This window comes from Natrix helvetica (genome assembly GCF_964273705.1).
Source record: "Natrix helvetica genome assembly, chromosome: 2".
Taxonomy (NCBI): domain Eukaryota; kingdom Metazoa; phylum Chordata; class Lepidosauria; order Squamata; family Natricidae; genus Natrix; species Natrix helvetica.
Window position 1 is genome coordinate 266,792,442 of NC_138552.1, and position 24,289 is coordinate 266,816,730.

Here is a 24,289-nt window from a genome sequence, read left to right on the forward strand (position 1 = left end):
AGGGTTCTAAATACCATGCAGAAATAAATCATTGTCCAAGGCAAAACATCCTTAAAGGTCCAATTTATTCTACAGGCATGTTAGCACCTCTATGGAAAAATTCCAACTCTGATTTACATCCTGGAATTCCACCCAGTTGAAAGTTCATGATCTATCCCCACACCCACAAATCCATCACATGTTCCAATCATCATCTTCCACGCTGGCATCTACACCCCTCTGGTTCCGGTCAGGTGTCGAGGTGCGGAGACAAAAGATGACCTTGGCTTCTATAAAAGAATGTCAACAATCCATTCTACAATCCTACTCCTTTCTATTCCCCCCTCCCAACTACTACACTACTAAAACACATAGGAAATTATAAGAAAGTGTGGCAGGCCAAAGATCCTAAAAAGAACATAACTACAGGCCTGACACTCGCGTCATGTGATGTATCACAGCATTTTTTTCCTGCGCATGACCTGCGCATGATGCATCCGCAGACCGCCAGTTTGACAGCCCTGATGTACAGGAAATGGTTGTGGGTGGCTTTGATAGTTGTTTTTGTTTCTCTCAATCCACGGACAATTCCCTCAGACCTTTATCTCTTATTGAAATCTGTCTCGTTTCTTTCACTGTTCCCCGGTGTAAGTCAGCTGCACATAGAAATTTTTCTTAAGCCAATCTAGAGCACTGCAGGTGGAAAAAGTCACCAGTATGGTGAGCCTTTCTCCTTAATGTGCAGCATTGTTTGAAATTCTGCCCCCTTCCACTTGGATTGATCTCTGGTGAGGAATCCGCCTTCATTCAGATACAGTTCCTTCAACCAGAGTGATTGGAAATAGGGCGACCCATCCAGAGCACAGATGGAAATCTGGCTGATGGTAAAGGGTTTCTTTTCTGAGTGGCAGAACCCATATTTTGCATCCACAAGATTTATGGATGGGTTCACTTTGCCTGGTTCAGTTTACAACATCTTCCATTTAAAATATTGCGGTTGTGGAAAGTGCCTGGTGAATTAGTGATAGTAGCCAGAAGAGGCCAATAGTGGGCGGCTTCATATGACCAGAAGTTCTGATTGTGAAAATGCAATTCCATCAGGCTTAACTTTGTATTTTGAATAGGCAAGGAAAGCTTGAAAACATGATACTATATTTGAATTCATCTATCTATCTATCTATCTATCTATCTATCTATCTATCTATCTATCTATCTATCTATCTATCTATCTATTGGATTTTAGGTAAATAAAATAACTCTAGATGATGTACAGTTAAAAAACAAAGAAGCCATATAAAATATTATATCAACAAATGGAAGCAGTCAAGGATAGAATAAGTAAAGTTAAAAGAGGGGAGTGAGGAAGTAAATCCAAGATCCCTTGGTTCTCTGCAAGCCCCACATGAGTCTTCAGTCCCCCCAAAGACCAGGAGAGTGGAGGGGGGGCTGCCTCATCTCTTAGGGAAGGATATTCCAAAGGATGGGGACTTCTACCTCTATTTCTGAGCTTCCACATAAAGATGAAAGCCTTGATAATATATGTTGAAAATATGCCATAGAAAATCAAATGTTTATTATAAGACTGTATCATTGCTCCGAATTAATTTGTGCAACTACCACCTCAGTTAGCAGGAAGGAGAGGCTTACTTTCCTATGTAGTTTTTATGGAACCCAGGAAATGTTATTGGTGGCAGAGGAAATAATCCATGGATCCACTAGGAAAGCCTCCTGTGTGCTGATGTGTAGCCAAATGCCGCCATGGGGTGCCACGTCATCGGGCAACACGTTTTATTGAACTATCCGTTACCCAGCATCCACTGGGCAGTATGCTTAGCCAGATGGATTTATTTCACGATGTAATGAAACAACCCTTTTCAAAGAAAATCTCTTTTATCTCAAAGGTAAGAACGATGGCTCAATTGGAGGCCGGCAGTACTTCAAATGCAATCCAGGCTATGGGCTCCTGGTGAAGCCAAGTCGAGTTAAAAAAGCTACTGGCTCTGCGAGGCGCCGGAGTGCTGGCATGAAACTACAGGGCACAACTGGGACCGCGACTGAGCACCGGCGGAGCGGCACGTTCTCAGGCTCCGCCTCCAGTTTGGCTTCTTTGACTGCTTTAGCCAAGACGGAAGGAGCATCAGTTCCACAAACCGAGAAAAGTAAAAAGAATACAGAAAACAGGAAATCGTGGGCTACTTGAGAGCGTTTCCCAATGGGCATGTCTGCCTGGATCGCAACACTACTGAAGCTGACCCTTCCTTCCTTCCTTCCTTCCTTCCTTCCTTCCTTCCTTCCTTCCTTCCTTCCTTCCTTCCTTCCTTCCTGAATGGCCTTCCTTCCTGAATGGCCTTTCTTTGCACTACTAAGCCAGTTTGGAGGAGGAGGTTGATGTGTGTCAGAGTCTATGCGTATTCTCGATTTCTTTTACTGAAATGTGTTGACCTTTGGCATGATGGAGTAACATGCTTGACTCTTGATGCAAAGGGTGACCTTTCCCAGTGTGTTTTTCCAAATCTCTCCTTTCATTCCCCCAGCCATTCAAAGGAAGTCTTCTATAAGAGATGTTGGCAGGGCTTTTTTTCTAGAAAGTCTGCCAAACGCTGCTTACTATCCAAACGTTTGTCCTTCCAAGGCTCCCCATTAAACCACAGCCAACCATTGAGAATCCTAGAATTTGGCAGATCACAGCCTATCGGAAAAAAGTGCCTATCTTTTAAGACTTCTTTTATGATCTTTAAACTGTTCTTCTTGATATCAGTGGGAAAATATTGTCCCTCATTCTACTGGAATGACGATTGGGGACGTTTTAAAATTCCCAATCCAATCTGTGATTGCAGTCTAACACAGGGGTCTCCAACCTTGGCAACTTTTAAGACTTGTGGACTTCAACTCCCAGAGTTCCTCGGCCAGCTTTGCTTGTGGACTTCAACTCCCAGAGTTCCTCGGCCAGCTTTGCTTGTGGACTTCAACTCCCAGAGTTCCTCAGCCAGTTTTGCTGGCTGAAGAACTCTGTGAATTGAAGTCCATAAATCTTAAAGTTGCCAAGGTTGGAGACTCCTGGTCTAACATATCTGACCTTTTCCATTTAAATGGGAGAGTAAATAGGAGAAGGCTTTATTTTATTTTTTTCTCTTCCAGTGGTTTATTATTATTATGGTTGATTGCACAGTCAGCCAGATGTTTCGATTGGATTTGGCTTTTTAAAAATCAACCTATCATGTCCTTCCTAAGGACCTTCTACCGGCAGATGTTGTTGTTTCCTGTTGTTAAAGGTATTATTACCATTATTATTTCCAGCATTCCCTTCAGTGCTGTTGTATTTATAAAGTCAACCTCAGCGTTTGCCGTTCTTTGCCTTTGTTGTAAGTAATGTAATGCCAAGAGGGAATCCTAAGCCCTAGAGCAGTGTTTCTCAACCTTGGCAACTTGAAGATATCTGGACTTCAACTCCCAGAAATTCCCCAGCCAGCGAGGAATTCTGGGGAATTCTGGGAGTTGAAGTCCGGACATTTTCAAGTTGCCTAGGTTGAGAAACACTGCCCTAGAGGTAGGATGGGCCTTCCTTATGATCTGGATTTTTCACCAGTGATAAACCTGGCTGAACTATGCTTGTCCATGTTGCTAGAGCATATATTATTTATTTGTTATTTATTGTTTTCTTTTTAAAAAGAAGTGTAGGGAATCCCTTGCGACTTACAATCAACCCTACTGCCTACCGTTGCGTAGAAACACACGGTTCAGGGTAATCAGCTTCATTCCATATATTCACCCTGTCTTCCTCCTATGGAAGAAGAAGGGGTGAATTCAAAACAAATATACGTTATATATGCCTGCAGGATTTTTGAGGTCACAACTTGAATGCTGTGCAAAATTTCCACGGGTGCAATTGGATCTGAACTTTCAGCCAGCCATGGCTTCTCCCTGGCTTACAAATCTCTTTAGGAAAAGTCCCAACAGGGAGTTAAAATTAGCTTTGTTGCCCAGAGAGAATGAGGTTTAAGCTATTTTTAAAATGAGGGCAAATAGCTCAGGGGTGAAGCAGATGCTTTGCCTGCAGCAGGTTCCAGGTTGAACCCAGCTAGAGAGTGCTGAGAAAGGTCCTTGCTCAACAAACACTTGGGAGAAGAATTGCCAGGAAGCCTTGTTACATGGGCCAAGGGTTTGGCCTCGCATAATCTGGCTTCTGATCAGAGGTGGGTTCCTACCAGTTCGGACCAGTTCGGTCTAAAGCGAGAGATAGCGCCCAAAATCTTTGCGCGCACTGAACCGGCAGTAATGCCGGGAGCAACCCAACCCTGCTTCTGATGCTCCTGTGAAAGGCTGCAGGAACGTCCAAAGTAAAACAGTTGGGAATTGAGCAGAGGGATTTTACGGAGAGCGTTAGGCAACGGCAGACGCCCCTAAATGATGCCAATGAGAGAGAAAATCTTCCGGCTGCGTGGATCTAGCTAGCTACCAAAAGATATCAGAGACTGAGAAGGAGAACTGCTGGAATGTCTAAGGCAGGGATGTCAAACTCAGGGCCCGAGCGGTGCTTAGATAGGCCCTGGAAACAGCAAAGGACTGGCCCGTGGTGCCTCTGTCAGCAAAAACAGAGCTCGGGAGCCCATTTTGGCTGGCAGAGTACTCGGGCCACCAGAGACGCCCCCGACACAAGTGATGTCAAGTTAGTCACGCCCCCTCCCCAAGGTCAAAAACAACCCCAACGCGGCCCTCAATGAAATCGAGTTTGACGCTCCTGGTCTGAGGGCTTGCTTAGCAGCATATAAATTCTCATGACCTATATTTTTACATCCTCCTTCCATACGCTGCTAATAGACTCTCTTTGTACTGGTGAGCTTAAGGAAATTGATCTAACTATTACATCTTAAATGACTTCCTTCTGTACTAATTTGATTTTCTAACTCAATAAAACTGTTTTTTTTTTACAATTAAAGCTGCAACTAAGGAGAATGAGGAATCCGGCAGCAGCGCTTAGCGGTTTCCAGGGAGCCTTACTTTTCTTGCTGGCTTTGTGTATACGGAATTGGAATATTTTTATGGTTGTAGAACATTTACTTGATTTCAAGTGGTCTTTCTTTCCAACAAAACAATATATATATATATATTTTAAAAACATGAAAATCTTAAAGACCTTCCTGCCTATTCCAGGCAGGATGAAATTACATTGAAGTCTCGTTAAAATCAATGCACTAATAATGTTCTAAGATTTCTGCCCTCCTTCAGGTCTCTTTTATTGGGTGGGTGACAAACACTAGACCAGGGGTGTCCAAACTTGGCAACTTTAAGACTTGTGGACTTCAACTCCCAGAATTCCCCAGCCAGCATGGCTGGCTGGGGAATTCTGGGAATTGAAGTCCACAAGTCTTAAAGTTGCCAAGTTTGGACACCCCTGCACTGGACGAATGGCCGAGCTCTGTCCTGCTTACAACTACAACTTGGATGGCAACTTTCTGTTTAACTGGCTACTGTATTTTGATTTTTTAAATAATTTTTTTATTAAAAGCTTTACAAAGGACATAAAAATTAACATCAACTAATAAAAATAAAAAGCAGAAAAGGTAGACAAGAAAAAGAAAGAAAAAAGACAAGTGCAGAAAGGAAGAAGAAAAAGAAGGTTGGTGTTGTTGTTTTTTAATGCACAGGCCTTTTCCAAGTCTTTTACATGCACTTTATCCTAAAGGAAAAGGAGAGGTAGCCCCACAAGAAATGTTGACAGGCTGTGGACAATTTAGAGTTTCTTTAGAGCAGTGATTTTCAGATATTTTCAGTCCACATTACAGATTTTATTGGTTTTTTAAAAAAATGTGAGTGAACCTTTTTATTTTTGCCCTTAGACTTTCAAATAACTCTTATCAAGTTTTCATGAAACTCTAAGCTTCCATGGGATGCAGATTTAGATACTTGTACCATGTTTCCCCGAAAATAAGGCAGGGCCTTATTTTCTTTTGACTCCCAAAATAAGCGCTTGGCCTTATTTTCTGGGAGGTCTTATTATTTTTGAGGTGTAGGAGGTTCCTTAACCTCAGCCCACGGCCCGCAGATCAGCTGATCCAGAGGGGGCTGGAAGTTCTGTCTCTGTTTCTGACACACTCTTGCCAGCCCTAGCATCGCTGGGCCTGCCACTCTTTTTGAGGCCACCACTAAGAGAAGGGGCGCAGAAGCTAGGGTTTGCTGGAAGGGCCTCCGCAAGGCTGTTTTGCTTGGATGGCAGGTGTATGTGGGGCATGTTTCCCCCCTTCTACCGGCTATGCATGCATTTAAATATTTTAGAGGGTTTATTTTCTGGGGAGGGCTTATTTTAGTGCATGTGCTTAAAAGCCCGATTGGGCTTATTATCCGGGAGGTCTTATTTTCGGGAAACAGGGTAGGTTGGGTCCACCATAATCTCTCTACCTCTCCATCTCTAATGCCGAGTCCACTTCTTCTCCCAACAATGCAATCTGTATTTTATTCAGCAACCAAGGTACACTACCCATAATGCAGAATAACTTTCAAGAATTATTTGAAAAAATAGTGAAGAAAGAGGAAACAAGAAAGTGTTCATTTAAAAGCATACTGAGGAGGTAAAGAGATTCCCACTGGTTTTTCTGGACTGGAAAAGTGAACTTTACGAGACAGAGCCTCCTCTTCCAATAATGAAATCCTTCTCCGTCCCTTCTCCCAATGAAGCTCTATTTCTGTTCTTAAAGCAAATAGAGCAGGAATGGCTCTGGTGGAATAAGCCGAAGAAGTTTCCCCAGCTTGAGTAATCAGGAAGCTGTGTTAACAAGGGCAATTCCCTTCTTCAAATGGGTTTTTGAAATATTGTTGAGGTTCTGCTAGTGCTGCTTAGAAAAGAATATTCCTCTTGTTTCCGTCCATTAACTTCTCAAGCAAAAGCTTTCTGAAGTGCTCTGCTAAAACCACCACCCCAGACTTCTCTGCAACAAAGATGTCTGTCTTAAACATTAAAATATTTCTAAAATGTTACCTAATTGATTTACTACTGCATTCCTTTTGCACATGCTTTGCATCCAACAATTTTAAGCAAAACAATGTTGTGATGGTTGTGAGGTAGGCCCCTGTGACACTGCTTTGCAAGAAGTCACGTGTAATTCCAATAGCTACAGCTGTTTCATTTTGACCAGGCCACACCATGGTGCCTTAGTTCAAAAGCTGGTTGACCATGATCTCTCCCACATATCTACTGCTTCCCTCACTTCGCAAGGTTTCATACAGCAAGCTCATTTTCCCCCCAAAATGTATGGTTCAATATCCCATTTAGAAAGTTTTGGTTGCCATCACCTTCCTTTGTCAAAGTTCATACCTTCGTGGAAAAAATGTGAAGGCTAGAAATTGATGGGAAATGTGCCTGATGACCACGTCCACCTTCATAAAGAGGCTGCGTTATTTCAGCCTTGTCTGCTATATGTCAGAACTGGAGATTGACCGTATCGTGTGGTGAGCAACATTAGTAGGTCAGCCATGTAGTTGGAACAGTTCCTTCTAGTGAAAATAGGGTAATAGCTCCGTTTGTAAATTGCCCTGACAATATACAAAACTCTTATGTTGAGATAGTATGGAATTGTCACTTAAAAGTTCTTAGGATCTAAGTCAAACTCCCATTTAACCCCAAAGTTCCTTGGGTGCCAATGGAAACCTTTATCAGATCGTTATCTAACAAGGCTGCTTGTCCCCTATTTCAAGTAATTGAAGTAATTTAAAAGGAGTTTAAATTAATCAATAGAAAAATTATATCAGTCTCTTCTACCTAAGTCTTCCTTTTATATCAGCACACACTCTTTCTACTCTTGATTGGTGCAGACTAATGTGCTGCGTCCATTGATTTGGCACCGTTACATGCGAGGCAATGTTTAATAATGACAATTGGCACTCAGTGGAATATAGGAGCCTGCGTGATTCTAATCTAAGGCCTCGTCCTGCCTGTAGGTTCTGCTTGAACATTGAGAGATTCTTTATGGCAGATGCAACACCTCTTTACACTTCTTACAGTTCATTTTCAGTGTCAAAGTACCTTTCTTTTGGGCAGAAAAGTGGGATAAACTAATATTTTGTATTGTCATTTTAAAGTCATTTTTACTGAGATGAGGCCAAAAGCCACACGGAACTCTATTCAGCATGACAGTATTTGCAGAGATTCTCATCACTCTACATCTAACACAGGGGTGTCCAAACTTGGGAACTTTAAGACTTGTGGACTTCAACTCCCAGAATTCCCCAGCCAGCCATGCTGGCTGGGGAATTCTGGGAGTTGAAGTCCACAAGTCTTAAAAGTTCCCAAGTTTGGACACCCCTGATCTAACATAATATAATGTTCACAGTTTAAGGTATCCTGAAAGACCTACTGTACGAACAGAAGATGAGCTTGTATCTAGACAGCAAGTTCACCTTCCAAGCAACTCTACCCACTAGGCTACCCAAAGCATTTCATTGCCTGGACACTAACTTCCTGTTTTTGAGAAGCTGTTTCTTGGAGCTGTTGATTTGTCGTTTTGTAAATGTTGGGAGCCTGTATATAAAGAACAAATGTTGAGACTGGTTTTCAGAAGTATTGTTGGTTGTACCTTTTTAAAAGATGCTAAAATCCAAAGATTCTTGTAATGAAGTGTAAAGTTTGTAATGCTCTCTCTTGTATTATATACTAAACTTGTAATATTGTACCATATCTGTGACAAATGTTACCTAAATAAAATGCTTTCCTTCTGTCAAGCCTCGTTCCTCTACTCCTCCCCCACTCTTTCTTTTCTTAGTTGACCAACGGCAGAATTGTTGGTTTAAGCAGATTGGAATGAAAGATTCATACAATACACAGAGCCCAGGTCTCTGTTTGCTTAAAAGAGAAATGCAATTACATTCTCCTGCACATGTTCTACAAAGTGAACAGATTTTGCACTATTTTTCTTTCTTCGCAAAATTTACCTCAAGGTCCTATTCACACACACACATATACCCCTATGCTTTCTTGAGAGTTCTCAACAAGAACTGCTTACGTTTCTCTTTCCTATGAGAGATTAAAAATCTACCCCACAGCACAAGGTAGATATAAATTATTATTTATTATATTTTTCAAGATAAAAGCCATGTAGATGAAACTAAATTCCTTCGCCATGCCAGATTGAGCTGTGGTGCTCATTCTGTGGTGCTGTGGAATGGTGGTTTTCCTGTATTATTTTTCCTCAAATGAATTTGTAGGTTCTACTGATCGGACCCCCAGCCATCTTCTAATGGTATACAAACTGCATAACTAGTTCTAAAAACAATACATGTTCTACTGGACTGAACATAGCTTGGGTTAAATAACTCACAGCAAAACATGCATGTATATCTATAGCTATACATACAAAGGTGGGCATCACATTACAAACTTTTTCCACTTACAACTTCCCCTTGCTTTTTTTGTAAGCTAACCCTCCATTCCTTGCAAATATGATTTTCTTAATGAAGCTGCTCATCACGGAGGGCTTTGCTGTTAAGAGAGAATAGAATAGAAATGTTGGAAGGTACCTTGAAGCTCATCTAGTCTAACCCTCCTGCTTGAGCAGGAGACCGTCTACCATTTCAGTTAAGTGACTGTCCAGTCTCTTCTTAAAAGCCTCCAGTGATGGGGCACCCACAACTTCTGAATGCAAAATGTTCCACTGGTTTAATTGTTCTCCCTGTTAGGAAATTTCTTAGTTCTAGTCTCTTCTTGATTAGCTTCCACCCATCATTTCTTGTCTTTACTTTCTGGGTTGACCAACTGTTAAGTTTTAGCCTCTAGTCCCCCTGTTCACCCTCGTTGGCCTCTGCACTCTTTCCAGAGTCTTTTCTTTTTTTATAATTATGGTGATTAGAATTAGATGCAGTATTCCAAGAGTGGTCTTACTAAGGCTTTGTAAAGTGGTTTCTAGCCTGGTTAAGGCACTAAGTCTAGAAACCAGAAGATTTAGTCCCTGTTCAGGATGACAGCTGGTGGAGTGATTTTGAACAGTCGCTCTCAGCCCAGTTCACCTCAGAGGCGTGTTTTAGGGAAAACAAGAATATTAAGCATATTTGCCACCTTATAAAAATAATAAAAGTGGAATACATATAACAAATAATGTAAGCCTGGCATTAGCAGTTTAAAGTCAACATAGGTTTTTTTTGCCTGGTAATTGCCAGAGATATATAAAAAATTAGGGAGATGACCACCAGAAATACTAATGATATCTTGGTAAATCAGTGGCTGCTCATGCCCTATTGTGTGTTCTGTCCAAAATCAGGATTTCTCTCCAACTTTCAATACGTAATAATTTCTTTAAAGCTCATGTGTCATTCCATTAATCTGACAAGAAAACTTCTAACCTCTTCACTAACTTGTATACTAAAAATATGTGCAACGGGTATTGTACTTTCACAAAAGAAGTCACCATGCTATTCATCCTTCATATGTTTTCTTCTTATTTGAATGAAATGTCAGTTTGCTTCGCTTAGTTTTGAGAGCTATGTCCAGGAAGCCCAGAGGAGAAACAGATGCTCAATGTTTAGAGGGTCTCCTCTCTTATCCAATCAGTCCTAAATTAGTTTAATTAGTGACCTGAACATTGTCAAAAATCTAGGAAGTTTGCATCTCCACTTCTAAGCTAGTTAATATTGAAATAATTTGCAAGAACCTGTATCTGCAGGACTCAAATTAATTCTTTAGTGAGTTGCTTCTTTCATTATGCCTAATTGTTCATCCAAGCATGATTGTATGTATGTGTGTATGTATGTATAGTCTGACATTTCCAGGATTTCTACACTATATCTCCCCGTCCCTCTTCTTTATATAAAAAAATATTATTGCAATCATTATTCCCCCCATCCTAGCTACAGAGGCAAGTCTTAGGGACCAATTTCATCTTTATGTTAAAATAGCATCAATTCCATATTGAAAATTATTTTTAAAAAATCTCTTTCAGGAGGTAACATCTAGAGTTTCCCCCTCTACTTGGTCCTATGTTTTATCAAACTACTGAACATATCTCCTTAAAGTTTATAAACCAGTTGCATTTGCTAAGAGTAACAGTATATAATACACATCATTGTGATATCTCACAACACAGGGGATCTAATGCTGAGTTCTGAAGTTCTCTATAAATACTTTGATGCTGACTAGATGGAGCAACTGTCTCATACAATATAAAGTAGGTTTCTTACATGTTTGTACCATACTTCTTTTTGTATGATAAATCTAGGGCAGCTTCTAACAACCCGCAAGCAGAATATCAGGGCTAGCTGTGACTTCTGACTATGGGACTAGAATAGAGAAGGCTGACTATAGATGTTCTTAAAGCAACTAAAGCTTACAGCTACCTCTTCATCTGCAAATTGCTGAAATCCTGTCTACCCCATGTTTGGGCTCCCCATCATATGGCAATCTTATCTTTTTTTTGATCTGGTTTCCCATAGAAATGATTGATTTCTAAAACCTTATAATAAACAAACAACTAAATGAATACTGTAGTCCCATGTAATTCTGCCAAAGAGATGGCCAACCAGGCTCTAGCTAGAAGAAAATCTCCTTCTTGGTGTGACTTTGTGTTTTACCTTGTATAAAAGCAGAGCATCTTGGGGAAAAAAGACATCAAAACAGGGTTTTTTTTTCAGTTATACATTTTAATTTTCTAGTAGGTACAATACTAAAATAAACACAAATTAAAAAAAGTTTATTAAAACAAAACTGTACAAAAAAGCAGTTATACTACAATTTAATTACAGAACAGTCTACTGTCCAAAAAGGCACTAATAATCCAGAATAGGAGATACAATGATACAGGACTCATTTGTTTTTAAGCTAGTTTTTAATCAATACAATAGAGCACTTGTTTCTTTCCCCATTCACATACAGAAACAAGGACTTCTTCCACAGTCAGTACACACTGGTATAAATATGAGCCCTACTTAAGAAAGATGTAGTGTCTCTCTCACCCCTGGAAGAAATGGTAAGGAAATGGTCAACAGTATGAGGCATGTCGCTTTAAAAGGAGAGAAAACGTTTCCACCTGCAAACGAAGAACCATGGGAAACTAAATGGGAAAGTAGATTTTATCAGTTAAGGAAATCCCAATGTACAAAAGGCTCTCATATCTTTGAATAAGAGCTTATACTTTTTTTCTTCAGCTGAGGAAAAAATTCTCAACCAACGGTACACTGGAAAAATGTTTTGGAATTTAAGTTTAACCTCCTGCATCCTGCAATGAGCTAAGAACAGGATAGTTCTCAATACTCCCACATGGTTTTCCTAAAGAGTAGGAAGCAGCCTCTTTGCATTTTCTATTTTGTATTTCATCGTAGCCTGTTTTGGAGATTTCAGAGGAACATCAGCCTGGGTCTCCAGCCTGACCAAGCTGTATTTATATCAACAAGACTGTGAGGTTATTAACTATTCTGAAATTCAAATATACTTTAGAGGCAAAGAGGACAGATGGAGTTTGTGGGAACTTGGCTTGCACTTTTCAAAGAAGAAATAAATCCCTTGAAAGATTAAATTAACTGATAGACAAGTGGCAGTTCCACTAATATTCTTCCACAGAGGGAAGAAACATGAAAACTGAGAAACATTTATCAGATATGAGATAATCCTAATTTTTTTTTCTCTCTCATCACTCTACAGTATTTTTTTAACAAAATATCTTCCTATTTAGATTACTTGCTTTTTTAAAATAGAATGGTTATAGGATTGCAAAAAAAAAATATGCACAAGATACTTTGGGCACTTAAGACCATCCTACTTTTGTTCAAATCATGGCTACACTAGTCTGGCCTTTCAATTTTTTCAATTGAGTAATAATCCCAACATGGTTAAACACCTTTGGCCTCAATTCCTGGGCTCGTGCTTAGGAATTTAAAGCCTGTTTGATTGACGATTAATATTTTTTTCCTTGCAGGAATGCCTTCACAAAGATATTTGGGATCTCAAATCAAAGACCGCTAAAAGTCTTGACCAACTTTAGCTAAGTGCCAGGTTGCTTCAGGGAAATAGAAATTCACTGATAAGATTCAGCAACTTTGGAAGCATCTATGCCAAGTCCCAACAAAGCACATGTTGACATTGCTAAAAGCAGTGAGTTACCAAACTTTTGAGAGTTTCTATATCTTTGCAAAACTAGTGGCAGTGTATACCCTGGCAATGGACCATTTTTGAGAGGGGAGGTTAAGAGGGACAGGGGGAAGAAGAGAGAGACTGCAGCTTTTTCAAAAACCGTGTCATACATAGAGAAGACAGAGACAGAGAGATGAATGTTAAGAAAAATAAGTAGCAAAAGAAATTTGATTAAAAAAAATTCTCTCACATCCTATACTACATCCTCCTTCTGCTTAGCAGAAAATTGTACGTACACAAAAATACAAATACACAATTTTGTAGAACAGTCTGATTTTAATATATTTATATATATTTATATTTATATGAGTGGCAGGTTAATTTATTATATGGAGCTTTTTGCACTTTTGGCTCATATGCAACAAGGCTTATAAATTCAGCTTTAGCTTTTCATTCAGGTTTTTTATTTTTATTTTTTCTTCTTTATATAGCTTTTTAAAACAATTGTTTTATTTATTTATTTATTTTCACATTTAAAGCAGCATCCAATCTGCAATAAGAACTGGTGGCAACAGCAAGGGAGTTGGGAGAATAGGGGCGATAGACAGTCCAGTGTGGTTTGTGTGTGTCATCTATGCATATGTCAAAAAAGGACGCTGAAATAAAAAGGGATTGTGGCTGCAAGACAGGGAGACACAGAATTACCTCTTGAGGTAGGCTGAACTCAGTTATGGCCGGCTAAAAACAACACCAGGCAAAGTGTCGGAGTGCCACCACAGTAGTGGATCAGAAAGGACCACGAGGAGAAAAGAGACAGGCAGTCCTGGAATGGAAGTTAGAAAATGCACAAACGTGGCTTGCCCACAAGCTACAGCAACCTGCAATGGATTAAGCTGGGATGTACTTCAGCTCGTCTACAAGCTCAGAATGGAAGGAGGAATAAATCTGGTCCCCTCTTACCCTCGTCTTCGCTTCCAATTCCCTAGTATAATGTTTTAATGCCTTCTCTCCCCATTATCTTAAAACAATGTTCTGGAATGAAAGATAACAGAGTTCTTCCTACACTGCTGGTTCCTTTCAGTGCAGGAATTCAGCCAAGGTAGAAATGAAATGTACTAATTGGGGGGAAAGGAAGGGAGGAGTCGCTCAGACCTTTTTTCACATTCATAAAAGATTGCTGGGAAGGATCGTTCATAACTTCTCTTCTGCACGTAACAGGAAATGCAGATGAGAAGTTCAAAATGCAACCTTTCCAACAAGGCAGCACTTTTTACGCAGAGGAGAAGAAGAAAAAGAGGGAAGAGGTGGACGTGGACTTGAAGCAGCACTTTCCTAAAGCAATTCTTTTGTTAGGCTCTCTCATCATGGCCGTTCCAAGATTATAAAACGGTCAGGCAAGGGGTCAATAGTTGTGTTGGATTACAATTCCAATGATTCCCAGCCCACAAGGGCAGAGTCAAATGGGGGGTGAGGGGGAGAGAGAGAGGGAGAGAAAAGCAACTATGGTTGCTGTCCAGTTTGTTCCAGAGGATAATTCACATTCTAGGCTGCCATGTCCTCCCATATCAAAAGGGCAAAGACAGGCAAGACCAGTGTCTCCTACGTAAAACCAGGTTCACTTATCACATTAGGCACTTTTAGAATTGGATACTAAACATGGGAAACAATCAAGCAAAGAGATTCTGAGCATCCTGAAAAACCAGGGAAAGTGCTCGGTGCCACCTGCTATGGAAGTTGGCTCTTTCATTCACAGCAAATGGACCACAGAGCTCACGGCTGAAAGTTGGTTTCCAAAGCTAGTCTTGTCTTGAACATGGGAGGGTGGAAAATGGTCTTGCCCATTGAGACATGAACTTCTAGGGGATAAAGCTATTGTTCCCCTTCAACATCATCACAAAGTTAAGGCAGACTTCCTCAGCTTGATGCCTCTAGATCAGGGGTGTCAAAATCGTTTGAGAGCGGCATCAGGATTGTGTTTGACCATAGGGACCATTTTCATCGTGGGCGAAAACAGAACTCCGTTTTTTGCTGACAGAAGCACCACGGGCTGGTACTTCACTGTTTCCAGGGCAATCCTGCGGACCCTAAGTAGCCCGCAGGCCGGATGCAGCCCGTGGCCTTTGAGATTGACACCCCTGCCCTAGATAAATTGCATTTGAACTATTACGGGGCTCTGTTGTGCTAGCTGGAAATTATAGAAATTGACATCCAACACAACTGGAATTATGATAAAGTTAAGGGGCCTGGCTCTTCGATCAAAATAGGAAGTTGCTTAAATATCCTCTTGAGATCCACATAGAACATCAGAGGTCTTCTCAGAATTATCTCAATTACAGAACACGTTGATCTTAGGAAGACAATTGGGTATGATTACCCTCAACAAAAGTTGCAAGAAGTTATGGAATTGACAATGAACCAAAGAATTGGGCTTCCCTATATTAGAACACTATCATACCAAAAGGTTAGTGTTTCCTATCAAAAAATCAACTTATCAACTAAATCACCTTTTGATCACAAGCTTCCTATGTATCTAGAAAAATGGCTATTGTTAGTCTCACACAGAGCAAGTAACAAATCACTAGAAGAAGTATTTTTCCTGGGCAACAGATGCTACCAGCATTTTGCACTATGTTTTCTCTAGCTGGCTGGCTAGCTTAAATTGCTTGCACAGTTCAATATATTTTGCTCAGTGATCAAAGACTGAAACTCATAATCGTTATGAATACTCCACGTTCAGAGGCAATATACTACTGAATGTCGGTTGCTAAGGGACTCACAACATAGTAGGAACAGAAAAATTAGTTTGTTTACCATTTCAGTTAATACAAGTGTGGGAGGAAGCTGTTCCACTGGAAGAAATCTGATGTTACTCATAGAAGCTGCAACTAAAGTTTTATCAAGGGAATCTTTTCAGGAGGGATGATGTCAACTATAAGCACAAGGAAATCCACTTATTGCCTTAAAGTCTTTCCAGTCCAGGACACTGAAAAGAAGAGTAAATAGTACAGAGTGTTAAAAATCAGCAACACTATTTTATTAGGAAGCCCTTTTAAAAAAAAACATTTGCTTCTAGTAAGAAATCTCTCACTTACTTGTACTAATAATTTCCCAACAAGTTTCGATTTCTCCAATACCATGTCTATGACTAAGAAGAATGAAAGAATGGAAGGCAAAGCAACATTTATAATATAAACAGGCGCAGGATGCACAATATGAAATGGGGAGGGGGGACAGGTGATGTAGAATGTTGTTGCTCAATTAGAGCTCTCTTCGTGTGTCTTGACTCACAAATTCCAAGGTTCACAGTTAGGATTCTGACTGGAAATCATGGGATTGTAGTCCTCATATTTGGGGGCAGCATCATATTGTAGGCAGCTAGTCTATCAAAATCACATCTCAAACATTACATCATTCGAGTCTGAAGCCAATCTCAAAGCACTGTCTCTAAATCTAAGACTATAGAAGGTAGAACTGGGTATCATGGATGCTCAAGGATTGAGAACTCGTCCTCCAGTAGCAGTACTATTATAGTGATTTCAGAGAACCAGGCAATTCTGTAGTATTGAAAACATCCCAAGGCTACACCATTCATCAGTTATTCAGAAAATATAATTCAGATTGTAGGCAGGCAGCAAACTGAGAATTCAGACACAATTAAGGGTTGTTTATAGATCAAACTGCTTAAGGTGATTCACAGACCACACTTGCTCATGGAGCAAGTAAGTTATTCTATTCTATTAGTATCCCCAATTCCTCAACTATTCATAATGTAGGTCAGACACCTAATGGATTGTGTTGAAATATCAGAATGCTATATACAAAGCACAGATAAAAGCTTTTGTCAGAGACCTCATCTTGGAAAGGCATTTTGGAAAGGCAAGGGGTAAAAAAATCAATTTGGGGGTTCTGAACATCCAAAGCAACAGAAGATCCCAACAGAGGAGAAGAAGAAAAGCCAATCCCAGTTTAATTGTTAGTAACAAGAAACTTAGCCCCTGAATTCAGATAAGATGAAAGAACATTAAAGCATGCTAAGAACTTGTAATGTGACAAACTTGGATCCAAATGTTTTTGTCCTTTGAACAAAGCTTTTATCTTATCAAAATGGGTCTTTCATGATACATTTCTTGCTGAGATCCTCTTTTTAAAGATTCAAGATCTCTTAACATGTGCACAATTCTTCTTGAATTAAGATAATTGTAGGCTACCTATTGTCCTAATGTTTTAACAAGTCCGGCCAGCATACTGAAAGCTTGTTCATTGCTTCCTGTTACTTATTTTGTATGTGCGATATATATATAAAAGGGGCTGAATCCAATAACTGTTTACCATACTTGAAAAGTGCTTCAGGCCAAGCTAAGAAGAATTATGGCCCTTTCAGAGTACTGTACTACCAGACAAGCAGGGAAAGGCTACATGTTAATAGGAGAGACTGACTAAAAATGAATGATGTAATTTGCAATGGATGGCTTAATATTCAAGAATCCTGCTATTTCTGTTCATACTGAACTGGCTGATAGTGTCCTGCTAAAACTACATACAAAGAAAGGATAAAAACTCAGTGAACAGCAGTGCCAAAACAGTACCAGGAAGCTCAGTGGCAAAAAACCATGATGGCTTCATTTCATCAATGCTTCTCAGTTTAGGATGTTACCATTATAGCAATGAGAAGATAAAATTATGTTGCAGTAGCTATATTTTACCAGGTCATTTAGCCCAGAAAACAAAGTTCCTTCACTTCTTTGTTACTTGCCACGGAGAGACACATTTGCTTGTAAATGTCGCAAGAAGAAATTCTCTCTGCATCTACCAAACAACTCTTACATTTTTCCCTGAGTCTAAGGTCAAAACTCCTCATGGAGTTTACTTGCTCTCAATAGACAAACAAGACAGACGACAACAATTTGCTTCTGCTTTAGTGATCAACAGTTAATTTTTTTTTAAAAAAACTACATATAGTATAGCCAATGAAATATGCAAGCTGGAATAGCAAAATACCAGCAAAGCGGCCCAACATTTTAACTGGAATCAAATGGCTGTGATGAGAAGTCATCATAAAGGATACTGATGGAGAAAGTGTGTGATGGAGATACCATGTTTCCCCGAAAATAAGACCCAATTGGAAATTAAGCCCTAGTATGATTTTTCAGGATGCTTGTAATATAAGCCCTACCCCCCCCCCAAATAAGCCCCAGTTAAGATAGTCAGCCAGACGGATCAATTTACCATGTTCCTCTGAAAACTAACCCCAATAATAAGCCCAACCCTAATTTGTTGTTGGTGGACCTAATATTACCCCTACCCTGAAAATAAGCCCTGGGGATGGGCGTGGTCAACACGAGTGACGGTGGTGGGGGGATGACTGTCCAGCTGCAACTGCAGCCCGCTGGCCCCTTGGGGCAGCTTTTGCCTTTCTCTTTCTTGGCACGGCGCTTCTGCTTGTTGCACCGCTTCCCTGAAGCCAGCAGCTTTTGTGGCCAGCTGCTTTGCTTTTTCCCTCTTTTTGGGAGGCTCGGAGGAGGTGTTTTGGACAACGGGAAGAAAATGGGGAGAGAGATTTTCCTGCCTGTCATCCATTCCTCAAACTCTGCAGAGACTTCAGGGAAGGATGACAGGCAGGAATACCCCCCTCCCCATTTTCCTCTCATTCACCAAAATGCCTCCATTCTGAATGCTGAAGGTTTGGAATGGAGGCGACAGTACATCCATGGCGCGTCCAGCTCACCGAGTCTGGCCTGCTGTAGCTCAAAAAAAGTCAGACCGCCTCAAAAATAACCCCAAGTCTTATTTTCAAGTTTAAAGAATATAAGACTTGGTCTTATTTTCTGAGAAACACGGTAGTACCGTATTTCCCCCCAAATGAGACTTAACTAGAAAATAAGCCCTGATAAGTTTTTTGGAGCAAAAATTAATATAAGACCCAGTCTTATTTTCAGGGAAACATGGTAGTAACTAGCCCCTGCCCTCAATCCACTGGGGGAAATAGAGGACATATGTAGAAGGGTTCCAGTTCAGCCCTTAGTGATTATGATCAGAAAGATCACTTGGAAACGACTTCAGAGCCGATGAGTAAGTCACACTACCTAGATAGTCTGGCCAGCATAAGGAAACATCCAGTATTCTTAAGCAGAAGTAAACAGTAGAGAGCTGCTCCAGCCCCTTGAAAAGATGGCATTATATTTTTCCTTATGGCCAAACACTTTTTCAAAATGTATTCATATCAATCTATTTTCAAAATTTCTGCCTAGTAATTATATAGCTAAGTCCTATCTATGCAGTTACTGGAGCTAGTAGGTACCATACTACATGAAACAACAGCATCTTGGTAGATACTCCCTCTTTGTGACTTCTTTAATGACTTCTGAGAGAATTCAAGATATACGCAAAGAAAGAGAGAAACCATGACTACAAATAAAGTACTAGACTAAAGAATGGCACAACTGCCCACCCAATTGCCCATACCAAAATGAGCAAAGGGCCTGTCAATTTCAGGAACAGCATGACGTATTCCAACATTCTGAAGACTTTAAGCCTTTGACCATTCCTCTATAAATTTCTATCAACTGCCTTGGCAAAGCACAGGTGGGAACAAGGCCACAGACAAAGCACATTTCCAAACATTAGGAACCATGACCCCAGCAGGAACTATATCATGGGACTGTCCGTGTGTCAGTTTCATTCTGAAGTATACTAGTTGTTCACCAATGCACAGGCAACTCAAAGGACACAATGAATGGAGAAGAATTTCTGTGAATATTGAAATAAGGTGAAGGTGAAAAGAACACAAAAAAAGAGGAAAACCACATGCTATGATCAAGCTGTGAAAGATACGTCTTGGGTTACAGGGATGCTTTTCAATCACCTCCCCGCTTCCTTCATTTCAAAACAACTTGCTCAGGAGAATCACCTGGTGTTCGGCCAGGTCCATTTCATCAGAGATGTTCCTCATGGAGTATGTTCAAGGTTTATTATTGGATGACTGTAACATGAGCTTATAGCATGTTATTGTTGATTTATCCAATAATATTTATTCTTTTAAGAAATGCTCAAAATACAAATATATATATATTTAGTTAAGGAAAAAAATACCAAAGTGCTACATATGATCAAGATAAACGAACCAAAAAAATCCCCCTCAAATTTGATTAATTTTTTTTGCTATATAGAAGTAAATACATCTCACATTCCATCAGTATTTAATCCCTAATTCTAATTTCCCAGATAGCCAATATCTGAATCCAATCTCAGATTCCCTAACGATAGGAAAGTAAAAAAATAATCCTGTTTCCCAGGAGCACGAGAGCCACTAAATCCTTGGCTCGTGGCAACATCTAGTTCCTGCTGAAATATGGCTTCCAAGAATTAGTTAACCTGCTCAGACAGGTACAGCTTTCCAGCCGCTGAAGAAGAACAGAACAAAGAGAGACGAAGAATGTGTGGCTAGTTTAGAGAAGTAAGAAGCATCATGATGTGCTATCTTGAAGAGACAACACCATAGATAGGGATCACTGCACTCTCTATTATGCAAATAATGAAAATTTACATGTATGCATATTTTCTGTAACTAGTGAGGAGGGATAAGTAGGAGTTACTTTTTAATCCTTCCCTAGAGTGCACCATAATTTGGAGTAAGGAAGTGAGCGATTACCAACTTTTCCACCCAAGTTATCAGCAACTTCTGATTATAGGCTGAACTGGAGAGCTACGTCACATGTTTCATCAGTGTGTGTGTGTGTGTGTGTGTGTGTGTGTGTGTGTGTGTGTGTAAAAATAACTTATTCACTTCCACCAATGCTAATCCCATCTTCATATATAAATCGTGTCTTTTCCAAGAGTAGGAATTCTTCATGGGGCAGTCTGAGAATATAACTGCATTATGTGAGTTTAAATGTTAATGAACTTGTTGGGGCTCACTTATGACTAAACTGATAAAAGAACTGTGAATGATCCAATCATCATTCCTTAGCCACCCTCAGCCTTAGTGACCACTTATTGGAAGGAACACAGCCACAGTGGGTCTCATTCAGAGACACAGCTTCTTCTATAGATGGAAACTTTGGCCTAACTGGGGATACTTAAGAATTGAGGGGAGGGGGGAAATGCTTCATTCCTTCCATAACACAATTTGCAAAGAAAAGAGGATGGTTATGTTGACCACGTCAGCAGCAAACATCAATCAAAAGAAGCTGGTGGACTTTCCCCTTCTCCTTTCCAACCAGCCAGGGTACTAATCCTATGGAAAAGCAGTAAAGAGGATATTGCTGCACTGCCAAGGGAGGCCCACCTTATTGGCACCTGATAACAAGACGTTCACAACAGATCTGAGCTTCAACATTACCCTGTTCTCTGTCCAAACTCTCAACTCATTTTCCTCCAAACCATTGAATCTCCATTGTCTCCTTTTGATTTTGTAACAATAACAAGAGGAAATAAAAAAAGTGTTAACACCAGGAAGTCTGAAGTTTGTACGGTTGTTTTTCTACAGATTTAGCCTAAGGCTTGGAATCGAGGGCTGCCTACGACACCTGGAAGCACGTTCATGGAATGCTAAAGACAGAGCAGCAAAGGTTTTCATCTAGCTGAGGGATGGGAGCACTGGGAGAGGGAGGTCAGTCGGCTTGGTTAATTATCTGACTGGGAGTTAATACTGAGAGTTTATATGCAGAGTCAGAGGGCACCATGCCATCTTCACAGGACAAGACCCTAAACGGCAAACTTGACGTACAAGAGACTGCAAAGTTATATTGTAAAGAAGGACACATATTAGGGACCAGGAAAAAGGCTGCTAAGGTGCTACGTCTAAAACTAAGTTACTTTCTCATCTGGGAGCCCTCCCCCTCCATCGCGTCATCAGTCATCATCCAGGGCCTCTGTTTTGATCTCGCTGGTTCCTTGCCGGGCCAACGCCAGAATGGTGTGATTTACCGCTGCCATCTCCACGGCTAGTGAGATAGGGTCTTGGTGGTCGCTATGGCTAGTGTTGTCATCCTACATGAGCGGAGAAGGAGAAAGGAATGAAGAGGGAAGGGGAGGAACAAGTGTCATTAGCATCTTCCAACAATAATTTCATCCAGTTTTAAAATATGTCTTATAAACAGTCCAATGTTTTCATTCAATGGGCTGGAGAAATGGGGATAAATAAATTTTAAAAGAACGTATCACATGCTGAACAGGCATTGGCTGAAGGGAAAATGGGAAGGAGGAAAGAGGGTATTTGGAGAAAACCTCCTACTGGACGGATGAAAATGAAAAAAAGGAAAGGCGCCCAAGGCAGCTTCCAAGCCTCAAGTTATTATTCTGAGGCATAAACCAACCTACTAACCACCGGGAGAAAACCTTTGGAAAGTCTGCCCTTGTCCTACAACTGCAAACAGAAACCTAAACTTGGAAATGGGGCAATGGTATGAAAACTAATATTAACTGTGCCATTTCCACAATTCAAATAACAGGGAGGGCCATCAATGCTAGCTGACCTTACAATAACATTTTTTGTTTGTTTGACTGTTAAAGTTGAAAAGTGAAAGAAGAGTCAGGGAGCAAGAGAGATGATTTGAAGTGGGCACCTGGAAACAGATTCTGCAAGAACTCCAAATCTGTGTAAATGTAGAACCACAACCCTATCCCACTACTAACCTATTGTACCAAATAAAAAGTAGAGATGCAAGTGAGTTTAGATAAGTGTCTATGAGACAAGTGAATACGACTGTGTATTTGTAGAAATTCATTGACTAGTGGGGGCTTTTTCAATTAGAGAAAACAGTGTCTTAGCAGCAGACATTATCTGTTTATGTCCTAAAGGTGCTTTTTCAAAAGGCAACTGGACTTTCTGGTTTTTCTTTGAAGACGTTTCGCTTCTCATCCAAGAAGCTTCTTCAGCTCTGACTGGATGGTGGGGAATGGAAGGATTTATACTCCTTGCAGCTGTATATATCCTTCCATTCCCCATCATCCAGTCAGAGCTGAAGAAGTTTCTTGGATGAGAAGCGAAATGTCTTCAAAGAAAAACCAGAAAGTCCAGTTGCCTTTTGAAAAAGCATATTTGGGACAACCACGACTTGGATGACTGAGAATCTCCATAGACATATCTATTTATTTTTTTGTATATGAGAAGAGAGGGGAAAAAATGGGGTGAGTGAAAGGATCTAACAAACTTGTGTATGTTCCTTTGGCTGCTTCTACACCATTTTTATTACTGTATTTTTGAAGTATAAGACGCACCTTTTCCCCTCAAAAAAGAGGCTGAAAATCTTGGTGCGTCTTATACATTGAATACAACATGTTTTGCCTCCCAAAACCCCACCCCCTTCACCAAAATGGCCGTGCGGAGCCTTTAGAAGGCTTTCAGAGAGCTCCTGGGGGCTAGGGAAGGCAGAAATGAGTGAAAAAGGGGCCGGAGTAAGCCTCCTAAAGGCTATGCATGCAATTTCTTTGACAAAAAATGGGCCTGTTTTTGACGAAAAACGGACCATTTTTTGCTTGTTTGGGGGGGGCACCCCCAGGAACACTCTGCAAGCCCCCTAAAGGCTATTCATGCCTTTTTGGGGGGGAGAACGGGCCCGTTTTCACAAAAAACTGGCCGTTTTGGGGAGGTTTGCAGAGCGCAAAAACTTTTTTTTTAATTTGCCTCTTCAAAATTCTGGTGCATCTTATATTCTGAAAAATATGGTACTTAAGAGTCCAAACACTTTCAATGGGTTTTATGAAGGTCCAGAAAACAACTTCCACTTGCAATCCCTTCTATTTCACCCCACTCCCCATTTCTCCTGCCCTTTGTTCACCTGCAACAAATGTTACAAGAGAAAAGAAGAAAAACTAATTAGAATTCTGAGAAGAATTTCTAGATGTTCTTTTTAGTTTACATTATTAAGATATATTTATTTATTGCTACCTAACCCTAGGATGCTACTCAACTAGGATGTTTACAAATCAAAACAAAATAAAACTAAGAAGATACAGGGAATTATCTTTTATTGTTTCTCAAGAGGAAAATGAGAACAAGCTATGTACCTTGTTATTCCTGTATACCTTGGAGGCTATAGTGAATCCCTCTAAAAACTTTTTTACTGAAGAATCAAACCCTAATTTTGTTACCAAGCATGGGCTCAAGTGATGACCTGTTTTGTAATACATAAGCCCAAGTAAAAAGAAGATACAAAAGTTATTTTCTTATAGATTTAAATAACTTCTTTTTCCAACTCCAGATATATTTAGCTAGGAATGAATGCTGTAGACCAAGGGTGTCAAACTCATGTCGTCCTGGCGGCA

General features: G+C 40.3%; 2 protein-coding genes across 18 annotated transcripts in view; one reads left to right on the forward strand and one right to left on the reverse strand.

Annotated features, from left to right (window-relative positions):
- Nucleotides 1-5,072, forward strand: part of KIF13B (kinesin family member 13B) — a 164,615-nt gene extending 159,543 nt beyond the window's left edge. For all 5 annotated transcript variants that reach the window (XM_081943777.1, XM_081943773.1, XM_081943776.1 and 2 more), the window contains one exon: nt 1,881-5,072. In XM_081943777.1, coding sequence (XP_081799903.1) covers nt 1,881-2,179 — 299 coding nt within the window. In that variant the 3' untranslated portion in view covers nt 2,180-5,072. The remainder of the gene's footprint in view (nt 1-1,880) is intronic.
- Nucleotides 5,073-11,577: 6,505 nt separating this feature from the next.
- Nucleotides 11,578-24,289, reverse strand: part of HMBOX1 (homeobox containing 1) — a 137,793-nt gene continuing 125,081 nt past the window's right edge. For all 13 annotated transcript variants that reach the window (XM_081943796.1, XM_081943795.1, XM_081943791.1 and 10 more), the window contains one exon: nt 11,578-22,012. In XM_081943796.1, the coding sequence (XP_081799922.1) occupies nt 21,875-22,012 (138 nt within the window). In that variant the 3' untranslated portion in view covers nt 11,578-21,874. The remainder of the gene's footprint in view (nt 22,013-24,289) is intronic.